Raw genomic sequence first — 25837 nt, 5'->3', positions numbered from 1 at the left:
CTGACATAGTCTGTCTGTCTTTAGCTATGTGCACCTAGGGTACCCTTGGACCATTCTCTCTCTATGGGCAAGTTACCCTAGAGCACATCTATCTCCATTGAGTATAGTAAATCTGTACTCTAGACCTAGCTAGATGCATCCCTGATCATCACCTGGTTCCGTTTCTGGCACCTTAATTTTCCTCCCAGTGAAGGGCCTGTATCAGTCTCTCTATTCTCAACAGAGGAAACCAGCTCAGGGAGAGGGTGCCTGACCACACCCGTCTGCTGCTTTGCACCTAGGACTTGCTCAGCAAAACTGAGACATTTGTTACAAGATAGAGAGCTCCCAGAGTCGAGCTATAGGTATGCCATCTCACTCTGCAAGCCAGTGAATGGCCACCTTGGTCCTCAGAGATCTTACAGTTTGAGTGAGGGTTGAGGATCCAGACAGCCACCATCCTTCCTATTTAGCTGAAGAAGAGATGGCCTCTGTTAAGCACCCAGCTGTGTGTTAGGAGGTTGAGAGCTGATGGAGCCATCAAAGATCCAACTTCTCGCAAAGCTAGAAATAGTACCTTGCAAGCCACAAACGATGGGCTCCTGGGTCCCTGGGTCACATGTAAGTCCTCTTAGTGAACAATGGATCGAACAAGACAGCCCAAATCTGGCTCATCCAGGATGATCCATTGTCTTAATTTCTTTCCAAAAGCAATTATGGAGGTCGGCAGCGTCTAAGGCTCTATATAGACACCATGAGCATGCAGGTAAAGGAAACATGGCCCTGAGCTCCTGAAGGTTTACACGACTTGGCTGGGAGGTAAACATGGAGGCAATTACCTGGACTGTTTTGCAGGGCAGAGACTGTGCTAGGGGTGAAAGCTGGGGGCTCTAAGAGAAGCAGACATAGGAAGATGCTGCAAGTCAAGAAAGAGAAGTGTTGCTGTGATACGGTGGCTGACAGAGAAGTGTGGAGGTCCCTGGAGATTCCCTGGCTGACCGCTCTCCAGGCTCCTCTAAACCCCGAGGCAGGCACTGCCGCGTCCTGGCCCCAGCCCAGCTCTCCTTCTGCTGTGTTTCCATAAATAGAGGTTGAAGTGGCTCTCAAGGCCAGTGATGAAAGCAGTCACTGGAGCTTCTCTCCTGGGTGGACTGCTCCTGAGCTAAGACCCATGAGTGGTCCAGTGGGGATCTAAAGACTCGAGTCCTCCAAATGAGTACCATCACCTCCCCAGCTGGAAATGTGTGTAGCAGCAGGGAATGCCAGCCCTGCCAGCCCAGTGGCTCCCCCAGCCCCTCTACCTGCTGCCTGGTCCCATCCCTCAAGCCCAGGGTGTACATTCTGGCCTTGCAGATCAAGCTCAAGACAAGCCTCTAAAGCCAGGAGTCAGATGCCAGCTGGTGATACTAGAAAATGACCTCCTCCCAGAGTCCAACCTGAATAAAACTTAGCCATCAGGAAAAAGACAAAGAACAAGAAAAGCAGCTGGGTGTAGTAGCCCATGCCTTTAATCCCAGCACTCAGGAGGCAGAGGCAAGCAGATCTCTCTGAGTTCGAGGTCAGCCTGGTCTACAAAGCAAGTTCCAGGACAACCAGGACTGTTACACAGAGAAACCCTGTCAAGAAAGAAAGAGAGAGAGAGAGGGAGGGAGGGAGGGAGGGAGGGAGGGAGGGAGGGAGGGAGAGAGACAGAGACAGAGACAGAGAGAGAGAGAGAGAGAGAGAGAGAGAGAGAGAGCGCAGCAGAGGCACCCGGAAGACCTTGTGAATAAGGAGAACCGTCACCCCGCGAGGGGAAGGTGACCACAGGAGGCTTTCTACTGGACTAAATCTGTCACAAGGAGGAGCCCAGCTGTGGGATAGCCTGGGGAGAGTTTGAAGGGTTTGGAACTGGAACAGGACTCACCTTCATGTGGCTTGGGGTGGGGAGACAACCAAAGTGTGAGGAGCAGCTGGTGGCTGCGGGTTGTGTGGTCATGGATCAATTAGTGGCCACCCAAAGCAATTATAATTTGATGAGCAGCCTGGGTGGTAAGGTGACAGCCAGGATAGGAACTGATGAGCGAATGAGCCAAAAATTGCCCAGTGTCCATTTTCAAAGCATGTGAAGACTTACCTAAAGAATTGTGCCCCGCGCTGGTGGTCTTGACTAAATGCCATGAGCATTAAGAGTGTGTGTTTGAATAAATGTGTGCACTTGATTTTCATTCCAAGGAAGTCAAGGTTGACAATAAGGTCCATGCTTCTAGGCCAGCCCAACCAGAGAGCTTTTCTTTAGGTCTATAGTATGAGAGAACTAGCAGCTTCACAGTGACTTGGAGCTTAGATCCCAGTGAAAATGGTAACTGATAGTCAAAATGGCTTTGAAAGCCCTTTGGTGCTTTACCATGCACTGCTAATGTGTGTGAGTATCCACACTGCTGCAAGATGTGTAAGCCCACGCAAGACCTGTGTGCTATGCCTTTCAGGTCTCTGTAGGTAAATTTGAGTGAGTTAGTCACGTCCTTGACCAAGTTATCGAAACCGTCAAGAACATTCTTCCTACAAAGCCACTGTTAGTACATGGAAAGGGACATCTTTATTTCAAAATTAGGTCCTTAATGATATCCTTGGACAAAGTTGAGACTACCCATTCCCTAGTTTTCAAATTTTCTGCAACACGAGATTTAAAATGTTGGGGACTACTAATCCAGTAGAAGAAATTTAAATTAAAGAAACTGATGTCCATATACCAAAGGATAAACCGAACAGGAATGATCCTTCTGAAATGTTAGGCTTTCCTATATTTTATTATATTATCATTGTGTGCGTTTGTGTGGGTGTGCATGCATATCGCAGCACATGTGTAGCGGTCAGGGGACAACCTTCCAGAGTTGGTCCCCTCCTTCCACCGTGGGTCCCCAGATTGAAGTCCCATCATCAGGCTTGCGGAATAAGCTGTCTTTGCTGGGCCCCTGTTGACTTTTTCCAGTCTCCTCCTCGACTCTTTCTGTTCACTCTGGCTCTAAAGTCCCTTTCTTAGGCCCTGCCTCTAGCATCATGCCTTCACATGTGTCCCTTAGTGCACTTACATGTATACATGATGTCTTCTGAGCTGCATCCTGTTGATTCTCATCACCTACCATAGAGTGGATGTCCTTAGCCCAACTCACTGGTGCATCTCCAGTATTCTTGAGGATTTTGCTACCTAGTGAGCCCCAGAAACATGTGTTGCCCAAGTAGATTAGAACACTCCTTTTTGGGGGTTAAAGAACTGCCTTTCCACCCTCTCGTGCCCCCACCCCCGGCCCCTCAGCTTGCTCCTGTGGGTTCTCAGTCCAACCTAGTAGAAAATCTGTCCCCACCACCATATTCAGCATTAGAAGCATCAGAAGCAGCTCACTGTCGAGGATGCTACACCAGCCACAGGTGATCCAGGTCTTGTTATCTCCCACTGGGCAGATTTGTGGAAAGACCTGCCCATCTGAGACAGTTCTCTCATTGGCCCTTCTGAGGCCCCTTCCAGACTTCTTTTCTTGTATTCTGCTGTACTAGGAGTCCTGTATGATATGACAGCAGGAAGCAGAGGGGGAACAGATGGAAACCTCAGAATGAAACACAGCTGAGCATTTGGGTGAAAGAGACTGAGTTGCAATGAGCTGTTCTTTGGTCCCCTGAGAATATTCTGGATACAGCCGACTAGCTCAAAAAGTGGTTTTCTGATTGCCATGGCATAGCCACATTCTAGAATTATGTTTCTGGGGGTTCTACTGTTTCCAAGCAGACTCAGGAAATTTGTGGATGGAAATACTAAAAAAAAAAAATTAAAATTAAAATTAAAAAAAGCTTGGGTTGAAGGTTTTCCTGACCAGGGATTCTGTGGGCCGTTGGTGTGTTTTGGGGCCAGAAAATCAAGGAACTTCATAATCCAGTCCTTTCTCTTAATCTTCATGGTAATCCTCTGAGCTAGGCCTTCAGTCCTTCCCTCTCTAGCTGAGGACAACAGATGCATGAGTGATGTTAGTTTCTATCCAGGTACCCATAGCACAGATGATGTTTTAACCAGACTTTTGGCTCTAGATCCCCACTCAGGTAGTCTGCACTGAGCAAGACTCCTGCTCCGCCACCCATCATGAACAAACTCCAAGCTGACTAGCACGTGCTGGTCCTGGACCCCATTGTGCTTAGGTGCTGTGATGTCATGAGTGTCGTATTCAGACCTTCCTCCTTTGGCCTCTGGTCACAGGAGCTTTGACTTACCAAGGCAGGAACAAGATGGCCATCATCAAGTTCCTTCACGTGGAACCTTAGAACCTTCTATAATGGGGTACACCTTGTACTCAGCATGGCTGGTGGGTACAGAGTTCAGGCAGGGGCTTCCACTTGTGGGTGCCCTTTGCCTCAGAAACCCTGGAGACTACTAGTTTGTGTGATAAGCTGCACACCAGGCTATGTTCAGAAGGAGCCAAGCCAAGAGCACCATGACCTCTGTTGTGATTTCCCCCCATTGTGGTTGTGGGGAAACCATGATGTCCGGCCTCCTGGAGCCTGTGGATCTCTCTGAGAAAGGTAGGGTCTCCTGTATCTCCAGCATGCCGTGACCTTGCAGGGCATGGAAGACATCCCAAGCATTTATTAAAGACTTGACTTGTCATTCCACTTCCATAGCTGGCACTATTTCTGTTCCTAAGGTGGGTTCTGAACCTCCCTTGGGGTCATCCCATTATTCACGAATGCACCTGCCTCTCAGAGACTGACATTTCCCTTTGGCAGCCAGAATCTGTGGATCTTGTGCTCTCCTGAAGGTTTTCTGTCTGCCACAGACACACTATTCAGTGAGGGACCAGACCGCTGGCCACCTGTGCATCAGCTCCACCCAGAGACAGTTCTGAGGCTGCAGAACAGAATTGTGACTGCCTATAGTCCTACAGTCCCATGACTGCTGTAGTCTACAGTCCCCATGACTGCTGTAGTCTACAGTCCCCATGACTGCTGTAGTCTACAGTTCCCATGACTGCTGTAGTCTACAGTCCCCATGACTGCTGTAGTCTACAGTCCCCATGACTGCTGTAGTCTACAGTCCCCATGACTGCTGTAGTCTACAGTCCCCATGACTGCTGTAGTCTACAGTCCCCATGACTGCTGTAGTCTACAGTCCCCATGACTGCTGTAGTCCTACAGTCCCCATGACTGCTGTAGTCTACAGTCCCCATGACTGCTGTAGTCTACAGTCCCCATGACTGCTGTAGTCTACAGTCCCCATGACTGCTGTAGTCTACAGTCCCCATGACTGCTGTAGTCTACAGTCCCCATGACTGCTGTAGTCTACAGTCCCCATGACTGCTGTAGTCTACAGTCCCCATGACTGCTGTAGTCTACAGTCCCCATGACTGCTGTAGTCTACAGTCCCCATGGCTGCTGTAGTCTACAGTCCCCATGGCTGCTGTAGTCTACAGTCCCCATGGCTGCTGTAGTCTACAGTCCCCATGACTGCTGTAGTCTGCAGTCCCCATGACTGCTGTAGTCTACAGTCCCCATGACTGCTGTAGTCTACAGTCCCCATGACTGCTGTAGTCTACAGTCCCCATGACTGCTGTAGTCTACAGTCCCCATGACTGCTGTAGTCTACAGTCCCCATGACTGCTGTAGTCTACAGTCCCCATGACTGCTGTAGTCTACAGTTCCCATGACTGCTGTAGTCTACAGTCCCCATGACTGCTGTAGTCTACAGTCCCCATGACTGCTGTAGTCTACAGTCCCCATGGCTGCTGTAGCCCTACAGTTCCTGGGTTTTTTCTGCCTTGCTGTGTCATCCCTGACCTTTTCAATCAAGGCATGTTTCCAAGACCCCTGTGAATGCAGTTTGTCCTGAAGGTAGAGGGCATCTATTTGCCCTAGGTCCCTTCCCATGTCTGAGAGCCACCCTGAACCCAAATGGGCTTCATTCTGGAAGACACGGAGCTCTCAGTCTTGGACTCATCCCCTGAACAAGGCCTGAGGCTTCTTAGTCTGATTTGGTCTTTGACACAGAATCATAGGCATTCTTCCAATGTCCCTTTACACACAGACACCTCCACACACCCCAGTTGCAAGTGGCTTCGGGCAGTCATACTTTCTAGCTGTTTCTCTTACATTCCGTGCCATATAACAGAACCAACCTTCTGCCATTAACCAGTTAGTTCTTGGCTCCTGTCCTTGGCAGTGATGTCTCTGCCTAGTTTTGGCTTTATTTAGAAATTAATAAGTAAACGGCCTTTGTATCTGCAATTACCCAATGAATTCTGCTGGCATAGCTTCCCCCGGGGGCACTGAAAGGAAGGAGTTGCTCGTATGTTTTGCAGGATTACATGGACACAGTAAGATCAGTCACGACACCTAGAGTTGAGTTGTGCTGAATTAGAACTTCTTTGGTTGCAAGTGACAGAAAACCAACTCCAAATATCTCAAAGATAAAAAGAAAGTTTCAGCTCTTGACTTCATAGCCATAGCGAAGAGGAGAGGTAAAGACTTCCATCCTTATTCTATACAACAAAGAGAAAGGAGCTGTGTGAGATCGCTGCTCAGTGATAGCCAGACTTAGCATTGCCAAAATCCCGGTCACCTACAAGGTGTGTGCAGTTTCTTGGATTCTACTGACTGGATCCTTAAGAAATGGCACTTGATGGCAAAAATGGGGGAGGGGGTGTTGCCTTAGGAGAGCTCTATGAGTCAGCTTTCTGTTACTGTAACAGATACTCGAAAATAATCAGTGTACGAAAGGAAAAGGGTTGTTTGGGCTCACGGTTTTTCTTGTTTCAGTCAATTGGATTGTACTCACTGTTTTCGGTTCTGTGGTGAGGCAACATGTCATGACAGCAAGACTTTCTCTCATGTGAAGTGTTTTCCTCCTTCGTAAAGAGCTGATATGGGGAGGGAGAAAGATAACAGACCTGTGAAGGAGTTCAGTGTAGTGCGTCCATTGAATCCATACCCATGCTCAATGGCCATTTGCCTCGTAACAGGTGTTATGGAGGAAATAAGGTATAGGGGTCCTACCATCCCCTTCAGAGCCTTGCCCTCAATGACCTATGCCCTCCCCACTAGCCCCCCACCTCTTAAAAGGTTCTACCACCTCGCAGTTGTACCGAGCCATGACCCAAACCTTCAAGATAGGGGCCTAGAGGGGACATTTCAAATCTAGATGATAGCAGCGTTTAAAGGTGTCTTGCACATTCAGGGACCCAGCTGATGCTGTGGGTTCTTACCTAGATACTGCCAGGAGCAAAATAGTCACATGCAATTTCAGGATGATCACAGGCTCCACCAGAACCTGCCCTTAGTTACAGGAATCTTCTAGAAAAGAGCTGCCTGTTACTGTGGAGCTGCCATGCAGTGTGTATCTATGGAGGGTGGAGCAGCGTCGTGCTTGAGGGTCCATGGAGGATTGAGATGGCAGGAATGGCCACACAGAGCTCTGGGCAGCCTCTAGGTCCCATCCCCCTCTGCTTTTATCTGTGTTTTTATATTGAAACCCCAGCTAAGATATTGTTATTTTAAAGGGTTTCCACTGATTAAAAAAAAATAATCAATTATGAGGGGAAAATGCCAGTTTAAACACCGCAAGCAGGCTTTCTCCTCCATCTTTCTCTCTGAAGCAGATCAGTTTCTGTAAATAGCTCTACAGTCTAGAGATTCCAGGAATTTTAGAAACATTACCTATTTATTTCTGTTTGGACGTGACCCACACATCCTGCCCACGTGGAGGCAGGCCTTGGTAGGGTAACTTCTTAGAAGCTATGGAAAAACAGAACTCCCAGCAGGAGGAAGCCTCAGCTGTAGACTGTTCTCAGAGGAGCAGTGCTGAGATCGTTCTGGCCCTTTGAGTTCCCAGATGCTGAGGTGCCTTTGGAGTGCTCACTCTTGCAACATCTCTGGCTAGAGCTGGGGATGGAGCAGATCTGAGAAGCCTGGAACTGGTAGGGACCTCCCCAAGCCCCAGGATATGCTCTGGCTCCCAAGACTCATGCTCCCGGGTTTACAGAGAAGGCATGGGAGAGCTAAAGTCTGGCTGGCTCTTCTGTGCTGGGGTCACTCATAAGCCTTCTCCAGCAGGTCACCTGGAGTGTGCTGAAGAGAAGGAAGCTGATAGTTTCCAGGTTATCGGCGTTCCTGGGAGGAACAGGATATAGCAGAGTCAATATGTGAAGTCATCAACAAGTAGAGGAACCATGGTTTCCTAATCACTGGATACAACAGAGGCAGACCGATGTATCAGAAAAGGGCTTACCTACTCAGGAGTCATCCTTAGAAGGATGGCTCAGGACCTCCATCCTTCCCTGTCTGGGCTTGGATATCCAGTCTTTGTTTCTAGCCCCAGCATTTCACGGCCACTCTGCTTCTTAATAGCGGCATTTGTTTAGGACCAGGTCCCGTGTTGTCTGGGAGGAAATTAACACACCGGGAACAAGACTTCCTTGTACACGTGTAATGCTTTCTTCTTCACAAGCTGGTATGGGGAGAGAGAAAATGATAATGGACCTTGAGGGAGTTGTGGTGGGATGATTCCACCGATCCACATCCATGAGCAACAGCCAGAACTCAAAGATCCAGGAGCCAGGCCTTGTACTATAGGCCTGTAACCCCAGCTATGAAGGGGGCTGAGGCAGGAGGAATTCAAGTTTTAGGCCAGCCTGGGCTACATAACAAGTTCAAGACCAACCTGTATAACTTATTGAGACCCTATCTCAAAATAAGGATTTAGAATGGACCCCAGTGGTAGAGCACTTGTCCTGGGTTCAATCCCACTACTGAAAATTAATTAATTAGTTAATTAATTTTAAAAGATCATGGGGATGCTTAGAAAATAAATCTTTCTTGAAGGTTAAGTGAACACTGAGATCCATGAAGCTTCAGGCTGTGGACTTGAGCTCTGTGAAGCAGTTCTGAACCTCCTTGGGGCAGACGGGAAGGAATTGGACACAGCAGCAACTGTGCATGTATACACACACACACACACACACACACACCCCTTTGTAGGTTAAAAGGGATGATGAGCTTGATGAAGAAGAGGATGAAGCCAGGGAAGGATGAGTGATAATTGACTCACAGCTAACTGACTAGGGCCTGGGGTACACTGAGCCCCACTGGCCCTGCCTTGGGCTTGGCAAGGTAGAGGACAGGGGTGTGTGGCCCTAGCTGAGGCCCAGCAGCTCCTTTCATGGTGGCCGTTGCCACCACATCACCTGCAAGAGCCCTTGTTTAGTGGGGCAGCTTCCACCAGCTCCTGTTCCCCATTTCCCTCTTGCCTTTTCTCCCTAAGAGATACTTCAGTATCATCCACCGCATGCCAGGCTGCATCCCATGCTATGGCCTCACAGTCATCTCGACAGACAATGTTCCACTGTCTTCTTGTGACTCACATCTGATGGTACTTGCTAAGAAAATTGGAATTGCAATGTATCCTATGCAGACGGGGTCAGGATTGAAGGGATCCCATCTCAGTTGCCCAGCCTGTGGTCTGCTGAGCCCAAAACTCCTCCTCCTCCTCCTCCTCCTCCTCCTCCTCCTCCTCCTCCTCCTCCCAGCCTGCTCCCCATCCCTCCAGCTGTGCTGGAGAGCAGGGCAGAGCAGGTGCTCTTACATGTTCCCCTAGAGATTTGGACATCGCCCCCCCCCCCCCCATTGACAGCAGCAGTGTGAGAGTGGAGACCTGAGCAACTGATTTGGGGCTGGAAGGCTGCCATAGACCGAAGGCTTGAGCACAAGCCTGATGTCCCCCAGTGAAGCAGCCCCTGCTGGACTCCATGTGTGGGGAGTACCAGATGGACTCAGGGTCACCCAGGAAGAGCTGGCTGATGATGTTGGGGGAGCAGATGTGGGAAAGCAGTCAGACAGGCTGAGGATAAGTGTTGGGGACTGCAGTGTGGGATAGACATGGGAGGTTAAGGGGGCGTGGGTGTGAATTTTCTAGATCTGTCAGGACAAGTGACCAAAGCTGAAAAGTGTGGTCTCACAGAGCCATCAAGGTGTCTGGGCTCTAGGAGAGAACCCTTTCTTGCCTCCTCCCAGCTTTTTGGGCTCTAGAGTCCCTGGCCTTCCATGGCTTATAGCTGCCTCACTACAGACACTGCCACCATCTTCCCTTGACCTCCTCCCTCTGTCTAATGTGTCTCTGTGTCCAAGGCTTTTCTTTTAAGGCAGTGGTTCTCAAGCTGTGGGTCTCGACCCCTTTGGAGTCAAACAACCCTTTCATAGAGTTCACTTAAGACCATTGAAAAACACAGGTATTGCCAGGCGGTGGTGGCGCACGCCTTTAATCCCAGCACTCGGGAGGCAGAGCCAGGCGGATCTCTGTGAGTTCGAGGCCAGCCTGGACTACCAAGTGAGTTCCAGGAAAGGCGCAAAGCTACACAGAGAAACCCTGTCTCGAAAAAAAAAAAAAAAGAAAGAAAAAGAAAAACACAGGTATTTACATTATAATTCATAACAGTAGCAACATTACAGTTATGAAGTAGTAATGAAAATAATTTTACAGTTGGGGGTCACCACAACCTGAGGAACTGTATTAAAGACTCGCAGCATTAGGAAGGTTGAGAACCACTGTTTTAAGGATACTAGTTGTGGGTTAAGGACCCAACCTAATCCCATATGGCCTCACCCTAACCCTGACTGTATCTGCAAAGACTCTATTTCCAAATAAGGTCACATCCATGAGTACTTGGGATGAAGATCCCAATAAACTTTTTGAGGGACATGGTTCTGCACAATGTGGGACATGAAGACTATGCAGATAGCCTCAAGCTCAGGTTCACTCCTTGGTGGCATCCTTCCTCTGGACTGTTCAGCATGTGGTGTGCATTAGCTTCCTTATCTGTGTTCCCTTAGTACATCTAGGACCAGCACTTTGTTGTATTTATCCTGGTCTTCTCCACCTGATGCACTGACACACAGCAGACCTTCAGTGTTTGTTGAATGAAGAACTAAGAATGGAAGGCTGAGTGGAGGGTGGGTGGGTGGGTGGATAGATGGATAGGTGGATGAGTGGATGGATAGATGGGTCGGTGGATAGATGGATGGGTGGATGGTTGGGTGGATGGATGGATGGATAGATGGGTGGGTGGATAGATGGATGGGTAGGTGGATGGATGGATGGATAGATGGGTGGGTGGATAGATGGATGGGTGGGTGGATGGATGGATGGATAGATGGATGGATGGATGGATGGATGGGTGGGTGGGTGGGTGGGTGGATGGGTGGATGGATGGATGGATGGATGGATGGATGGATGGGTGGATGGGTGGATGGGTGGGTGGATGGGTGTGTGGATAGATGGGTGGGTAGATGGGTGAGCGGGTGGATGGATGGATGGATGGATGGATGTTAATAGTCTCCCTTGATGGCCCCCTTGCAGCCCTTGCTCCTCTCATCCTCTCAAAACCTCTTCCTGGTTTTGCTCCATAGCAAAACATTGTCATTCATCATACATACTTGTTTATTTGAGGCTTTCTCCTTTGATTTGAATGTGTACTTCGTAAGAATATGCATTTTGCCTGTTTTTTGTTGTTGGTCGGTTGATGATTGTTGGTTAGTTGGGTTGTGTAGCTGGAGTTTTCCTGCCTGGCCCACAGTCAGGGCAAATCTCTCTCACCTGCCAGTCCCACAGCCGTCAGACCCGACCAAGTAAACACAGAGACTTGTATTGGTTTCAAACTGTATGGCCATGGCAGGCTTCTTGCTAACTGTTCTTTCAGCTTAAATTAATCCATTTTTATAAATCTATACCTTGCCACATGGCTCGTGGCTTACCGGCATCTTCACATGCTGTTTCTCATCGTGGCGGCTGGCAGTGTCTCTCTGACTCAGCCTTCCACTTCCCAGCTTTATTCTCCTCCTTGTCCCGCCTACACTTCCTGCCTAGCCAATGGCCAATCAGTGTTTTAATTATTGACTAATCAGCAACACATTTGACATACAGAACATCCCACAGCACTTCCCCCCTTTTTTTTAAAAAAAAAAAAGGAAGGTTTTAACCTTAACAAAGTAAAATTACATATAATTTGGGAATTTGGGCGTAGCTTCTCTTACTACTTCCTGCTGGAGGGGGGCGCTGTATCTTATGGGGATACAAAGAAAATTTTAGGATCATGGAAAAGTCCATGAGGGTGTATCGTCTGAGCCAGTTGCCTTCAAACCATTCTGGATGTTGGATCATCTGGACCATGGTGTCATCGGAGACCTTTCAGGGGGTCTTGGCTGGTCAAACCTGATGTGTCTTAATCTGGAACAAATCCATAGCCTCTGGCTTTCTGTGGGAACAAAAGCAGAGTCTCCTTTCCAAAGTAACATATCCTTATATTCAAATTTTGAAGTCAAGATACCTTTAAAATATACATTTTGGCATAACTCAACAGCTTTTACAATCAAATATTTTTCTGCAGTTAAAAGTCCCAAAGACAACACAATGCAGATTCTCTGTGTAATATCCATTTTTACGTGGCTTATTTTTTATACTACCTTTACTGTCTCTTTAAAGACTTTATTTTTTAAAACTATGTATTTATTTCTATAACTCTATATATCATCTTTTTTGTCTCTTTCAAGCCTACGTATCTTTTACACACATTGTAAACTATTACATCTGAATCTGTCTTATTGTGAATCTATTGCCTTAAACTGCAGCAGCTGTGGCTGCTGGATCCACCCACCTCAGCTTCCCAACATGGCCATGGTTTACCGCCAGCTCTGGGAGCTATCGGGGGTCTATGCTTTTAGCCAAGCAGCGTGTAGCCCAGAAACCTCTTTTTTTTGTTGTTTTGCACTAGCAAAGGCTAAATCCACCATGCAGCTTAATGTGCCACTTGCAGAGGCCTCATTCCCGCCATACTGCAGGTCAAGCTCGCACACTGAGAACCCACCAGTAGCTCAAACCAGCAGCTGCTGCTCATTTGGGAGAGACAATTAGGAAGCTGTTTTTGGCTCCGTTTTAGAATCTTTTTTCTCAGTTTTTAGGTGGAAACTCTTGCCACCACGTTGGACGCCATTTGTAGCTGGAGTTTTCCTGCCTGGCCCACAGTCAGGGCAAATCTCTCTCACCTGCCAGTCCCACAGCCGTCAGACCCGACCAAGTAAACACAGAGACTTGTATTGGTTTCAAACTGTATGGCCATGGCAGGCTTCTTGCTAACTGTTCTTTCAGCTTAAATTAATCCATTTTTATAAATCTATACCTTGCCACATGGCTCGTGGCTTACCGGCATCTTCACATGCTGTTTCTCATCGTGGCGGCTGGCAGTGTCTCTCTGACTCAGCCTTCCACTTCCCAGCTTTATTCTCCTCCTTGTCCCACCTACACTTCCTGCCTAGCCAATGGCCAATCAGTGTTTTAATTATTGACTAATCAGCAACACATTTGACATACAGAACATCCCACAGCAGGGTTGGGTTGTTTTGTTTTGTTGTTTTGTTTTAGTACCTGTGGCTCTGGAGGTTTGACTCTCATCACAGTGGCAGCTGCTCTCAGAGTTCCCAGGATACCTGCTTTTCACCCAGAGTGTCTGCTCTGCCCCCTGAGTTGTCACCCACAGATGCATGATAGGTTTCTTCATAGCCATCAGTTCAGGCCATGGCCCTGGCACTCCAGCCTAGGCCCGTTCACTCTCTGAGGCCGAAGTGCTGGGCCTGTCCTTGACCCCCAGAGACACCCACCATCCTAGGTGTTGTAGTTTGATTTCTGTTGCTGTGATAAACACCATGACCAAAAACAACTTGGAGGGTAAAGTCTTTCAGCTTAGACTTCTACATCATAGTCCCTCTCTGAGGGAAGTCAGGACAGGAACTGAAGCGGAGACCATGGAGGAACACTGCTTACTGACTTGCTCTCTGCTACCTTTCTTATACTGCCTAACCCCACCTGCCAAGAGATTGTGCTGCCCACAGCGGCCCGGGCTCTCCCACACCAATCATCAGTCAAGATGGTTTCTCACAGACATGGCTATAAGTCACTTTCATGGGGGCGATTCTTTAATTGGGGTCACCTTTTTCCAGGTGAATAGGTTGTGCCGAGTTGACAATAAAAACTAACCAGTACACTAGGTGTGTGATCCCCCACCCCAAGCCTACCCCAGAATGGACGTGTTTTTGCAACCACACAAACAATGCTCTATCACTTAGGGAGCGTCTTACCCTTGCACTGCCTTCAGCACAGGGATATGTGTGTTTGAAAAGATGCATGTGCATGTCTCACGTGTGCTCTACCGGCACTGTGTGTACAAGGATTCTTTACCTGCCCTCCCTCCCTCCTTCCCTAAAGAAGCTTGATTTCTGTGGGTGGCTTGTCTCCAAGGCTCACACAGGTCAAGGTCCACAAGGTCAGGGGTTAGATATTGGGGGAATGTAGCCAGGTCTCAAAGCCAAAGGGAAAATGGTCTCCCGGAAAGGAGTTGAGGAAGAGTAGGCAGAACCTGGTGGCAGTCTGTGTCCAGGGTGACACCTCAGAGGCACACCTCCAGCCATCTGGCCATGTCCATGAAGAGTGACTTCTCTTCAGGTGACTACCTGAGAGAACTGAAGGCTGGTTCTCTTGCTTGGAGAGGAGCAAACAGATTTGCTGAGCAAACCGTTAGCACCAAGCCCACGGGTGTTCTCAAGGATGCTCTGAGAGCCTGGCGAAACTCAGTCTCCTCCAGGGGAAGAGATCTTTTCTGAAAAGCAGATGCATCTCTGGTCTGAAGCCAGAACCCCCCCTGTACTGACCAAACTGCCAGAATAATAACCAACACCCCCTCCAGACCCTTCACTCATTACTTCCGTCCTTGGGTGCCCCTTCTGGGACATACCACTCTCCCAGCCCTATCTCAGGGGCCACAGTTCAGGTGAGCTGTTCCTTGGGATGAAGTGACTGAGGGAGACTTTTCCTTGACGATACATGGTCCCCTCTAGTCCTGGGAATGAACGAAAGGACAACTCCCCACAGCTGCTGCCTGGGTGGGGAGAGGCCTGGGTATGCATTCGGTCCCAGAACTCTGCGGCGGGACTGAAGAGGTTGGCACCTCCTTGCTCATGTTATACCACTGCGGGCAGCTCCATCTGTCAGCCCTGAGCTGAGAGCCTGGGCTGCTGCCAGCTCAGCACCAGCTTGGGAGGGAGTCTCAGCTTCCTGGCCATTGTCTATTGGGGGCACGCCCAGTGTGTTCCAACGGTGACCTGGAGAGGCCTAGAGTGAGGCAGGAAGGGAGGGAGGGAAGAAGAAGAAGAAGAGGAAGGACTGGCCAGAACCTGGTCAGGGTGGGAGAGGGGAAGTGAGAGGGGAAGACTTGGTGTTTTTCCTTATTTGTGTTTTATATTAAAGAAAACAAATAATATCCTTTGAAAAACCCATTAAACAAAGCACATCCTGAAGGTCCCAGCGGCCCATTGTGGCCGCCTGGAGCCTGGAATCCATTCACACATTTTTGGCTAGATTGTTGGAGGCTAGAAAGACCGGGAGTGGGAGGGAAGGGCCATCATTAAAATAGTTTTAAATGGCTTTTGCTCCCCGGACTTAATAGAAGTCTGGGCCAAATAACCATAACTCCAAGATCCCATGTCCGCCTGACCCTCGGAGTGTCCTCCCGTCACCTCTGGGAAGCTCCAACAAACCAGCCAGTCTGAGAACAGCCAGGGCCACCAATGTCCTCCGCCTTGCCCTGTGAAGGCTGACTAAGGGAGGCCCTCTCTGGAGAGTCCTAGTGAAGGGATCTGCAGACTCTCTCATTGTTTGACCTCTCTGGGCCTTGCTCTCCCTGACTGCCAAGTGGAGCTTGGGGCCCAATGGACCCCCTCTTACCACTCTCCAGGACACCTGGGTCTGTGGCTCCTCCCTCATCTTGTTTATGCCTACGCAATATGAGAACCTGTAGGAATCTCAGGTATCCCAGGCTCCCGGCGGGGACTCTTCTCCTTGGATTTCCAATCCTAGATCTTGGCTACTCCATTCCAGCTGCCCAGGATGGAATGACAGTGTTTCTGGACACATTTGCCTGTCAGGTGTGCAGACTAGCTTCTGCAAGTAATTCTGCCTGGGCCTAGCATTTGGTAGGACTGCTGTTGCATATAAGCAGGTCTCTCCCCAACCTTGACGTCAGTCTACAAGGAACTGTCATAAGGACAGTACGTAAAAGCCACCCTTAGAATTTCCCCCAGGCCCTCCTTTGAAGTCTAGAAGACAATTAGTTCTTTGCATGTTTTCCATAAATACTTCCAAGGTAAAGGAAGGGTAAAATTGCATGGGGGATTTGGGCCTAGGATCAGGAGTCAGCTTGTGCTCAAGGCTGAGCTGGGCACAGTCATCTCCAGTTCTCTTAATGACTGACAGCAGAAGGTGGCAACATTTCTGACTGGAGATTGGAAAAAGAACCTGTCCCCTTCCTACAGCCATTGGCTATGTACCTGACCCTTACCGGTGACAGGGAACCCTTAGCTCTCTGGCTTGGGACTCCACAGGAAAGGCCCCCTGGTCTATTTTCATGGAACCAGCTCCTAACCAAGGAGAAGGAGGGGGAGGCATTGGTGGCCTTGACTCTACCATCCTTCTCTGCAAGACCTTGGCCTGAACAACCTCCATATTTGAGAGCTTGGACATGATGACTTCTGAGGGCTCCTTCTGGTCCCCCTATTCTTTGAGTCTGGAATCTTAGCATCCACCCTTGTTGGGAGATTCATTCATTCTGATGATTTTCCATTTTCTGGTCTGATTTGGTGGCCAGAATCCAGCCTCTCATGTCCTTCATTGGGTATTGTCAGGGTAAATGGGGTCTTGGACCAAAATGATTCATGTCCTCTCTCTCTCTCTCCATGTCACAGGGCTACCACCCGATGCCCCATGAAGTGGAGATCGCACACACCAAGAAGCTGTTTCGGAGGAGGAGAAATGATCGAAGGTAGGAAAGACTGTTGTGAATGCCGTCACTGTTCCCTGTGCCGGCTGCTGGGCAGGTTAGCTCTGGCCTATGCTGTGAGATGGAGCTTCCACCTGTTAGTGAGATGGGCACCTTCGAGGTGACGTTGGCAGTACAATGGGCTTGATTATGTAGCATCAAAAACTGTGTTTCTGTAGGAGACCCAGGGACTGGGTCCCTTCAGAACACCAGCAGAGGGCCACCGTCTCCACTCCTTCCTGGGAGGGAGCATTGCCCAGGATTTGCAGAAACGCTCTTTCCACTAACCAAAACAGAGCCCATGGGCTGCATGTTTAGAGACATGGCCTCCAGGAGGCTCCCCAAGCTCACAAATTCAAAGCCATTCTTTCTGGCTCTCCACCACTGGGAATTGTCCTGTGTATGAACCACACTTTGCAGTGACCTTCACAGTCCTGAGTAGTAGTAACCAGGGGACAGGAAAAGCATGATGAGGTGGCATGCATTGGAGCAGGCAACCAAAATCGAGCCTCCAAGAAATGCATGTGTGTGTGGTCTACAAGGCTTTCTTACATGGAAAGGTCTTTGTGATAAAGTTTAAATGAAAGTTTCCAGGTGCAGAATCACAGTGCGTGCAGCCATTTGTGCTAAGGGGGCAGTGGGATTTTTATTTTTTGCTTGCATGTGCAAAAAATATTTCTGGATGGAAATCTTTTAAAAGAGAGAACAAAAGGGCTTATGCTTGAGGAATTAAAATGAGGTGTTTCCCTATAGGGAATTTATTCTTAGACCACGGTGATGGCGTGTGGTTTTTGCCTTTAATGAACAGAGAATGTTCTTTAAGAGACAGCCAGCTGATAGCCTGCACTCAGAAAACTAGGAGCGCCTGCCCTCGGTGCTGCGTGGCTACAGCTGGAGGTGTTGGGCTCTGGCCAAACTCGACCTCTGACCCCTACTCTGCATGGAAGTCCTGAGCCAGGAGTAGTAGGTGGGCAGAAGATGGATGCCCAGAATGCCAGTCATCCAGTAGTGGATTTTCAATTTCTGAAATGATTCATAGGGGAAATGAGTGTTCAGCTGACTGGGAAGCAGGCTGTCCTGGCTAAGGTCTGGGAATCAACAGACATCAGAAGAGGAAACTGAGCCAAAAGAGCTGAACTAAGCCCTGCCCCTGCCCTGACAAGGGTACAGTTGATTCCCAGCCTGGGCCACCTTTCTGCTCTGTGGCATTACACATGACAGTTATTGGGTTCTGGATTCTGGGTAGAGGAAAGAAGTGGGGAGGTCCTCAAAGGAGAAACAATGCTTACAAGGGCCAGCAAGGAGTCAGAGAGCAGAAGGCTTTCTGTCCTTCCTCCCCAGTGTGTATCCCAAAGGTGCCAAGACTCTCCAAGCTTACAAATGAGGAGGCTTCTCTGGGCCAAGGCATTGGCATCCAGGTCAGCCCACATGTCACTCTTTGGGCCAGGTCACCATGCTCCACAGGAGTCTCCTAGATGGAGCAGGCCTCCGGAAACAACATGACCCAGGAGTGTCAGAAGGAAGCGCACGTGGCATGGGAGGACCAGGAAGTTGGATATCCACTTCTCCATGCTCATGATAGTGAATGCTCTGGATAGGTCAATGCACCTCACAAAGGATGTGGACCGGGCCAGCATCCAAAGAGAGGCAATAAAGATGATCAAAGGACCAAAAAGTATGTCCTGTGAGGAGGGCTGGAGGACTGGGGCCAGGGTAGAGGGAAGCGCATCCACGTGGTGAAACCACGAAGGCCTTACATGGAAGGACACGTGGCAGCTGACTGTGTTTATGAGACGGAGCATCTTGACCACCAGAGTCATACTGTGTGGTTCAAGGTAGCAGATGCACACAGCTGAAGTATGTGCTAGACAAGGAACCATTTCTCACTTGGGGGAGTGTCCTGTTATAGTCCCCACATGGTAGAGATTTCCAGGAGAGAGCAGCTGAAAGAATTTGTTATCTAAAAGCAGGGAACTCCTGAGTCTTTCTTGGGAACTATGGTGATTCTGGCAGTCACAGATAGGCTATGAAACATTACCAAGTCAACCCCAGTTCTCCTAGCAGATGACCCTCCATAGTGGCCTTGTTGGGCACCAGACCTAGATACTTGACCCTTCTGTACTGCAGGCTAGTCTTGCTAGCATTTAAAGTGCAAACCACAGAGAAAGTGCCAGTTAGAGGAATGACCAGAATCGGCTATGGTAATCAAGGAACACAGCCAGCAGCTATGGAATACCACAGATCTTGCCATTTGTCATGAGAAGGGAAGTGGCCAGCTACATCCTCCTGGTGTCCCTGTGACTCACCTTGGATTGCCTGCAGGAGTCTTTGGCCTTCTGTCTCCCTACAAAAATGACTGGAATTGGGGTCTGATAGCTGCAGACTCATGACACAGTGCTGTGCCTAGCATCAAGTGGTACCTCCCAGCCAGAACAGGCCTTCTCAAAACTGGGACCCAGCATCCACATCCGTGCAGAAGTCTGCCATATGCCCTAGTCCTGCCTCGCTCTCCAGGTGTCTCTGTATGCTTTGCCACTTTCCTCTCCCTTGGTTCAATTTGGAGGCAACAGGCATGCCTCCAAATGGAATCATGTAGCAGTGTAGACAGATGCCTTGGAAATAGGGGCTGCATGCGGGGAGTTGCTTCATTTTTTTTTTAAAGATTATTTTGAATGATATGTCTGAATGTGTATCTGTGGATGAGTATGTACACATGTGTGCTGGTGCCCGTAGAGGCCAGAGGCATCAGGTCCTCCTGGAGTTGGAGTTACAGACAATTGTGAGCCTCCCAGTGTGGGTACTGGGAACTGAACTCCAGTCCTCTGCAAGAGCAATATGTGCTCTTAACTACTGAGCCATCTCTCTGGCTCCCAAGGTACTTCATTTCTTGAAAACTGTGTTTTCTTTCCTAAGATGGGTTCTCTGTTTGAGAGGCTTGCACAAGCTCGTTCTTATAAGCACTTGGGTGTCTTAGCAGCAGTGTGCTCTTCAGGTCGGAGGGACTTTAAGGGGCACAGAAAGCATTTCTGTGTGGAGTAGATATTCTTCTCATTACCGCCTTGGAAGTCTAACCTTACAGGCATGACATCGCCAAGGCCAGGACAGTAGGTGGGTAGAGCCCCTCTGCAGAAGCAGCCTGAGACTCAGCTCCCCCTCCCCACAGGCTGCTTTCAGGGGCTCTGATGAAAGCTAAACTGTGGCTGTCTTTCCCCTGTTTTGAAAAAGGATTAACCACCAGGGAAAGCTTGAAGCTTTCCCCTTAAGAATTTTCTCAAAATTTGGACAACTGATAAGCACTTGCTTATTGGGGGGAAGTAATAAAGTATGACAGATTTCAGACAAAATTATGCATTTGGGGATAGAAATGGAATTAATGAATATTCCATACATTTCACGGGAGTAACATGGGTTTGCATGCTCCATCTCTACTAGGTTGGAAATGGACAGTTGAGAAGGGGCTCCTAGGGGTTTGTCTGCCCCCCCCCCAAAGCTTTCTACCCAACTCCAACATCCAAGAAGAAGAAATTCACTGAGACTGAAGTCCCGGCTCATAGCCTCTGCTTACTTGGTGTATTCCCTCATCCCGGTGGGAGCGGGAGAGTTCTGCGCCCTCCTCTCACTCCCCACCCTCGCTCCCCTCCCCCTTGCTCTGTTTTAAGAGATGAGCATATCACTGCATTGAACAAACCCTGCATGTCATCGTCGTATCTACAGCCTGGGACACAGACTCCAGGGTGAGGGTGAACTTAGGAAGTCGTGATGTCAGGAAGGAGTGGAGAGGCAGCAGGCTCAGGCAGAGAGAAGCTGAGCTCTAGGGCAGACTTCGTGATGTGTTCTGACCGTACAGGGAGTTCTGAAGTTTGAGGACCTTCTGAGAGTTGACCTAGGGCAGAGTAACTATGTAGAACTTTATGTGTCACGTTCCTTGACCATCAAAAGGGGTCCTGCTCAGCAGGACCAGGGCCGTTTCCACGGGGACAGCCGGAAGAGTGAGAACTGTTTCTGAAAGGAATGTCGGCAGTACATTGAGCTCTCCACAGTGAAGCCTTGGTGAACACCCTGTCTTAGTTACTTTTCTGTTGCCGTGACAGAACACCATGACCAAGGCAACTTAGAGTTTCCTAGGGGCTTATCGTTTCCGAGGGTGAGTCCTTACCATCATGGCAGAGACACGGTGGCAGGGAGGCCTGCATGTTGGTAGAGCAGTAGCTGAGAGCTTATTTCTGGACCCACAAGCACAAGGCATAGAGTAAGCGACTTAGAAATTGTATGGGCTTTGGAAACTTCAAAGCCTGCTTCCCGTGACACACCTCTTCTCACAGGACCACACTCCCCAATCCTTCCCAAACAGCTGCACTCCCCGGGGACCAAGTATTCCAATATATGAGTCTATGGGGCCCATCCTCATTCACACCACCATACGCCCTTAACTAGACTTATTCTCCATGGCATGTTCTGTGAACTGGAGCAAGGCCCTTGTGGTCAAAGACCTGAGGTGGAGCCATCGCAGTGGCATTCTGGCTGCAGAATTAACCAGAACGTTGTATATGTCTCTGTAGCATCTGAGTTGTGGTTCAGAGAAGGAGGCATCATGGGGGTGTTGGGGGAGGGGAGAGAGCCTAGAATGCTCCCGTTTTGGGGAGTAATGATTAAGCCACTAGTGAAACTCCAGAAGAATTTGAAAGGAAGATGGGAGTGTGAGGGAGAAGAAAAGCCACAGCTAGACGGGTGATGGGCCAGGGATCCCTAGAAGCCACCAACATAGCTCCCTAAAAGCAGAGGCAAATAGCCCCACTTACAGTGACTAGGAGGGAGAAGCCAGTGTCTGCTCGCTCTGAAGATCCCCTGCCTAGGTTGTCGGGCGTCTCAGAAGACCCCTACAGACGCCAAAGACTGGCCTCTCAGCAATTAGAGTACAGACACTAACGGAGGCAGGAATGGTCTTCTGCGTAAAGTCCACCTGGGCTGCCGGGAGTCAGGAGAGCCCTTCTTCAAATTAACCTGCTTCATTAAGTGAGGTCCCAGAATGGTTAGTGTACTCCATGTGCAAAGCAGATGGACGGGAAGAAATAAAGAGTACCTTGGCCATCCTGGCTACGGTCAGATGGCTCCAGGGCATGAGAAGCCGGAGAGCAAGCCATCCCCCTAGGGTGCAGAGTTGGACTACATGCTGGACACTGAAGGGTGACCATGGTCTCTGTCCTACAGCTGACAGTGACTGTGGCTTGGTGTCCTCGAACTGTAGAACCAGTTAAGGATCTAATAATCTCTTCCTTGCGTCCTCTGCCTGCTCATGCTCAGATCCCAAGTATCAGCCAGCAGCTTTGATTTTGTAAGCTCCTTGTAAACACTGTCTATCACTGATAAAAACAAATCGGACATCTGGAATCTGGCCATTGGTATAGTATACTTACAAATATACTTTTTAAAAAAAAACACTGATTCTATGCGTTAGAGGGTTGAATTTTGTAACAAATGAGTTATGTGTCAATTTTTTTTAAATCTTGAGACAGGGTCTCATTGTACAGATTCTGAACTGTAATGCCCCTGCCCCAGTTATTCTAGTACCAGAATTACAGACATGTACTACCATACTCATCTTTGAAAAAGAAACAGAAAAAAGTTGTGGTTGGTGTTATTTGTTTGTTTGTTTCTTGAGTTGTCTTGGGGTTTATTTTGTTTTGTTTTTGTGATTAGAACAAGTCTAAGGATGGTATGACGGGAAGGGTCCCTTGACAACCTCTCTGGATCTTGATGTGTATTCTGTTCTTGTACATCCTGAATGTACCAGGAGAGTGACCCATTCAAAAAAGGATGCAGATTTGGTCTATGAAACTGTGCTAGCAATTAATAATCACCTATTTTCTTTTAAACAATCTATATTTGCAAGTCTCCTCTGGAAAAAGTGACATCTATATTCTTTAATTTTTGAAATTAAGAACTGTGTACACATAGCTACAATCTTTGTCCATTTTCTATCGGAATTGGCTCCTGCGATGATGGAGGCCAGGACATCACTCAGTCTGCCACAGGCTATAAGCATTGCTGCAGGAAGCCAATGGTGTAATTCAGTCTCAAGTCCAAAAGGCAAGAACCAAGTGCCCTGATGTCTGAGGTCAGGAGACCATGAATGTCTCAAGAAATCAGCAGGCCAGTTCAGCTCACCTTTGCCCTTCTGTGCTCTGCCTGTGCCAGCCGTTGGTAGGTTGAATGCAGCCCATCCACAGTGATGAAGGTAGATCTTCTTTACTGAGCATAATAATTCAAGCGTGATCTTTCTAGGAACCACCTTCATGGAAACACACACACAAAAAAAGGTGTGCATGTGTGTGTGTGTGTGTGTGTGTGTGTGTGTGTGTGTGTGTGTGTGTGTGTGTGTGTGTGTGTGTAGATGCTCACAGACACTGGTGCATGCATGCCACAGCACCTATGTGGAGGTCAAAGGATAACCTGGGGTTTGGATACTTGAAACAGGATCTCTATTGTATTTTTTTTTTCTGCTACATACTGTAAGACTAGCTGGTCCATGACTGCCTGCCTCCACCTCCAGGTATTCCCCTGTCTCCACACACACACACACACACACACACACACCCATCTTCTCATAGGGGTACTGAGATTTCCAAGCCTGTGTTACCCATCCAACTTGTATGTTAGTTCTGGTGAATCAAACTCTGGTCCTCACACTTTTTCAAGTGCTTTTTACCCACCCACCAAGACCCCTCCCTAGCCCCTAAAAAAGTCTTACCAGCTATTGCCTAAAATTTACCATTTATTGTTATCTGTTCTCTAAAATGCTTCAGATATAGTCCGGGGCCATTCATGACTTCACATGAAGTATTCTCATATAACCAATGTTGCGCCATCCCTCAAGCAAGATGTGAACTTGGCCTGCTCCATGATCTGTCTCCTCCATGGCCCCAACATCCTACAGATATGCCAACTAGGTTTGCCTTTTCCAGGTCAATTCATGTTCTCTCAGAGCAATCAGACTCGGAGTTTAAGAGATCTACTTTCTTTTATCCATCCCTCAGTAAGTTACATCAGATATTTCATCGTCAGCCTTGTGTTTCTGTCCACTGTCTCTAAATTTAAAAAAAAAATGTAATTTTAGAGTTTTACTAATATTTTTAAGTCTGACTGTTTGCCATTGCCCTGGGAACCCTACCCCAGGTCATCAATGGTTATGGGTGACTCCTCACTTCAACCTAGAATCCATCCTCATAACATTTGACCCTAACATGTCAAATGTCACCTGGACCCATGAACAAGGAGCCTGATAAACCCAGGACCCCCTAACTCCTGTCCGCAAGCCTCAACAGCTTTCTGGAGCTTGCCATTCCACTGAGCATTAGCAAACTCTCCATCCATCCTGAGGCTCCTTATTCTACAAAGGGGCTAGGTCTTCCAGGTCTTGTTCACCAGGAACTGATTAGGAATTGACTAGTCACATAGTTGCTCAGCTAGTCTTTTTAGAAGTACAACCAATGCTCATTACCCAAGGATTCCATATTGCAAGTTTGCCTGCTTACTAAAACATGAAAATACCTGTGATGTTTTGACAATCAGTCATTGACAGACATGGGATACTAAGTAATTTGAGTTCCGTGCCACACAGGATCCCAGCCAAGGTCATACAGTGCACCATCCTACTTTTCTTATTCCATCTCTTATCCTGATCATGGTTTGTCTAGTGCCATGTTTTCCACACTTGTGTGCTTTTGTTTGTGATTTTCCTGTTTGCATGACTCCTGAGTAAAGTGCTAGATGTTTATGTAGTGACCCTCAGTTCAAGCTCCTTGTTGGGATAGAAAAGGAAACTGTGGGCAACATGAGCACAGAGCTGTCGCATCATCCCCAGGATCCCAAGTTCAAGAAAACTGTGATGTGCCTTACAGAGAGAGCTAGAGCATTACAGGCAGGACTCAGTCCTGCAATGAGTGTAGTGTTAACAGATCAACAACATATATTAAATAAACAGTCTGTAGGAGACTGAAGAGATGGCTCACTGGTTAAGAGTACTGCCAGCTCCTCCAGAGATCTAGATTTGATTCCCAGTACCCCCGTGGTGGCTTACAACCATCTGTAGCTCCAAACCTAAGGGACCTGACTCTCTCTTCTGGTTTCTGCAGGCAGAGCATGCATGAGGCGCACAGACATGTATGCAGGAAAAATGCTCATGCACATGAAAATAAATAATAAAACATATAAATAACAAATATAGTAAGCAGTCTATAAACGGAAGCTCACATATAAAAAGAGATTCTATATCAGCAAGTTGGTGAAATGTAACTAGAGGAAAAATAATTCAATGTTTGCTAATTCTGTGATGGCAATGACATTCTGGAAAAGTAGCCTCCTGAACAACAAGAATGAGCTATACTTGTTCTTTAAAACAGGGTAGAGAGATGCTAAAGATAAAGGGGTGTGTGGGGAGCCGTGAGAATTTTAGGCATATTGTTCACATGGCGGTAGAGATAGGGCTGGGAGGAAAGGAGTGGGCACTTCTTACCCTGGCTGTCACTGGCTTGGATTTGCTGCTTCATCTGTGCCATCCTGGGATGACACCATCACCAAAGCCCTCGTAGACAGCTCAGCCCCACAGTGACTGTCATTACCATCCGTTGTCAGGAGCTGGGGGACTGTGAGACAGATCCCTGCTCACATTGCCCACGGTTTCTCTTTCTATCTCAGCAAGGAAATTGCCCTCATTAAGTCCCTGCTAAAGATAGATAAGAAAATGGGCCAGGCAGACCCCCACCTGGCAGGCAGCCCTGTCAGATTGGGAGCAAAATGAGTCAGATAGGAATTATTTTTAGGATGTCTCCTCCTCCCGCACACCCACCCCCAGGCAGGCTCTCTTGGAAAGAAGAGCAGCTCATTGCTTCAAGCCACATGTCCAGGTCCTCATTTGATTGAAATGGAGCCTCCAGGCTTGGAACAAGCCATGACATGTCACATCATCCTCTGTATAGTGCTGATGCCTC

At 48.3% G+C, this 25837-nt stretch overlaps 1 protein-coding gene across 5 annotated transcripts in view; it reads left to right on the top strand.

The window, feature by feature from the left end:
* Ctif (cap binding complex dependent translation initiation factor) overlaps positions 1–25837 on the top strand; it is a 271640-nt gene that overhangs the window by 121975 nt on the left and 123828 nt on the right. For all 5 annotated transcript variants that reach the window (XM_052742568.1, XM_052742565.1, XM_052742564.1 and 2 more), the window contains exon 7: positions 16777–16853. In XM_052742568.1, the coding sequence (XP_052598528.1) occupies positions 16777–16853 (77 nt within the window). The remainder of the gene's footprint in view (positions 1–16776; positions 16854–25837) is intronic.

The sequence above is a fragment of the Peromyscus californicus genome, unplaced genomic scaffold (genome assembly GCF_007827085.1).
Source record: "Peromyscus californicus insignis strain IS unplaced genomic scaffold, ASM782708v3 Scaffold_17__1_contigs__length_78620276, whole genome shotgun sequence".
Taxonomy (NCBI): domain Eukaryota; kingdom Metazoa; phylum Chordata; class Mammalia; order Rodentia; family Cricetidae; genus Peromyscus; species Peromyscus californicus.
The sequence above is the reverse complement of the archived record's forward strand: the minus strand, read 5'-3'. Positions and strand labels throughout refer to the sequence as shown.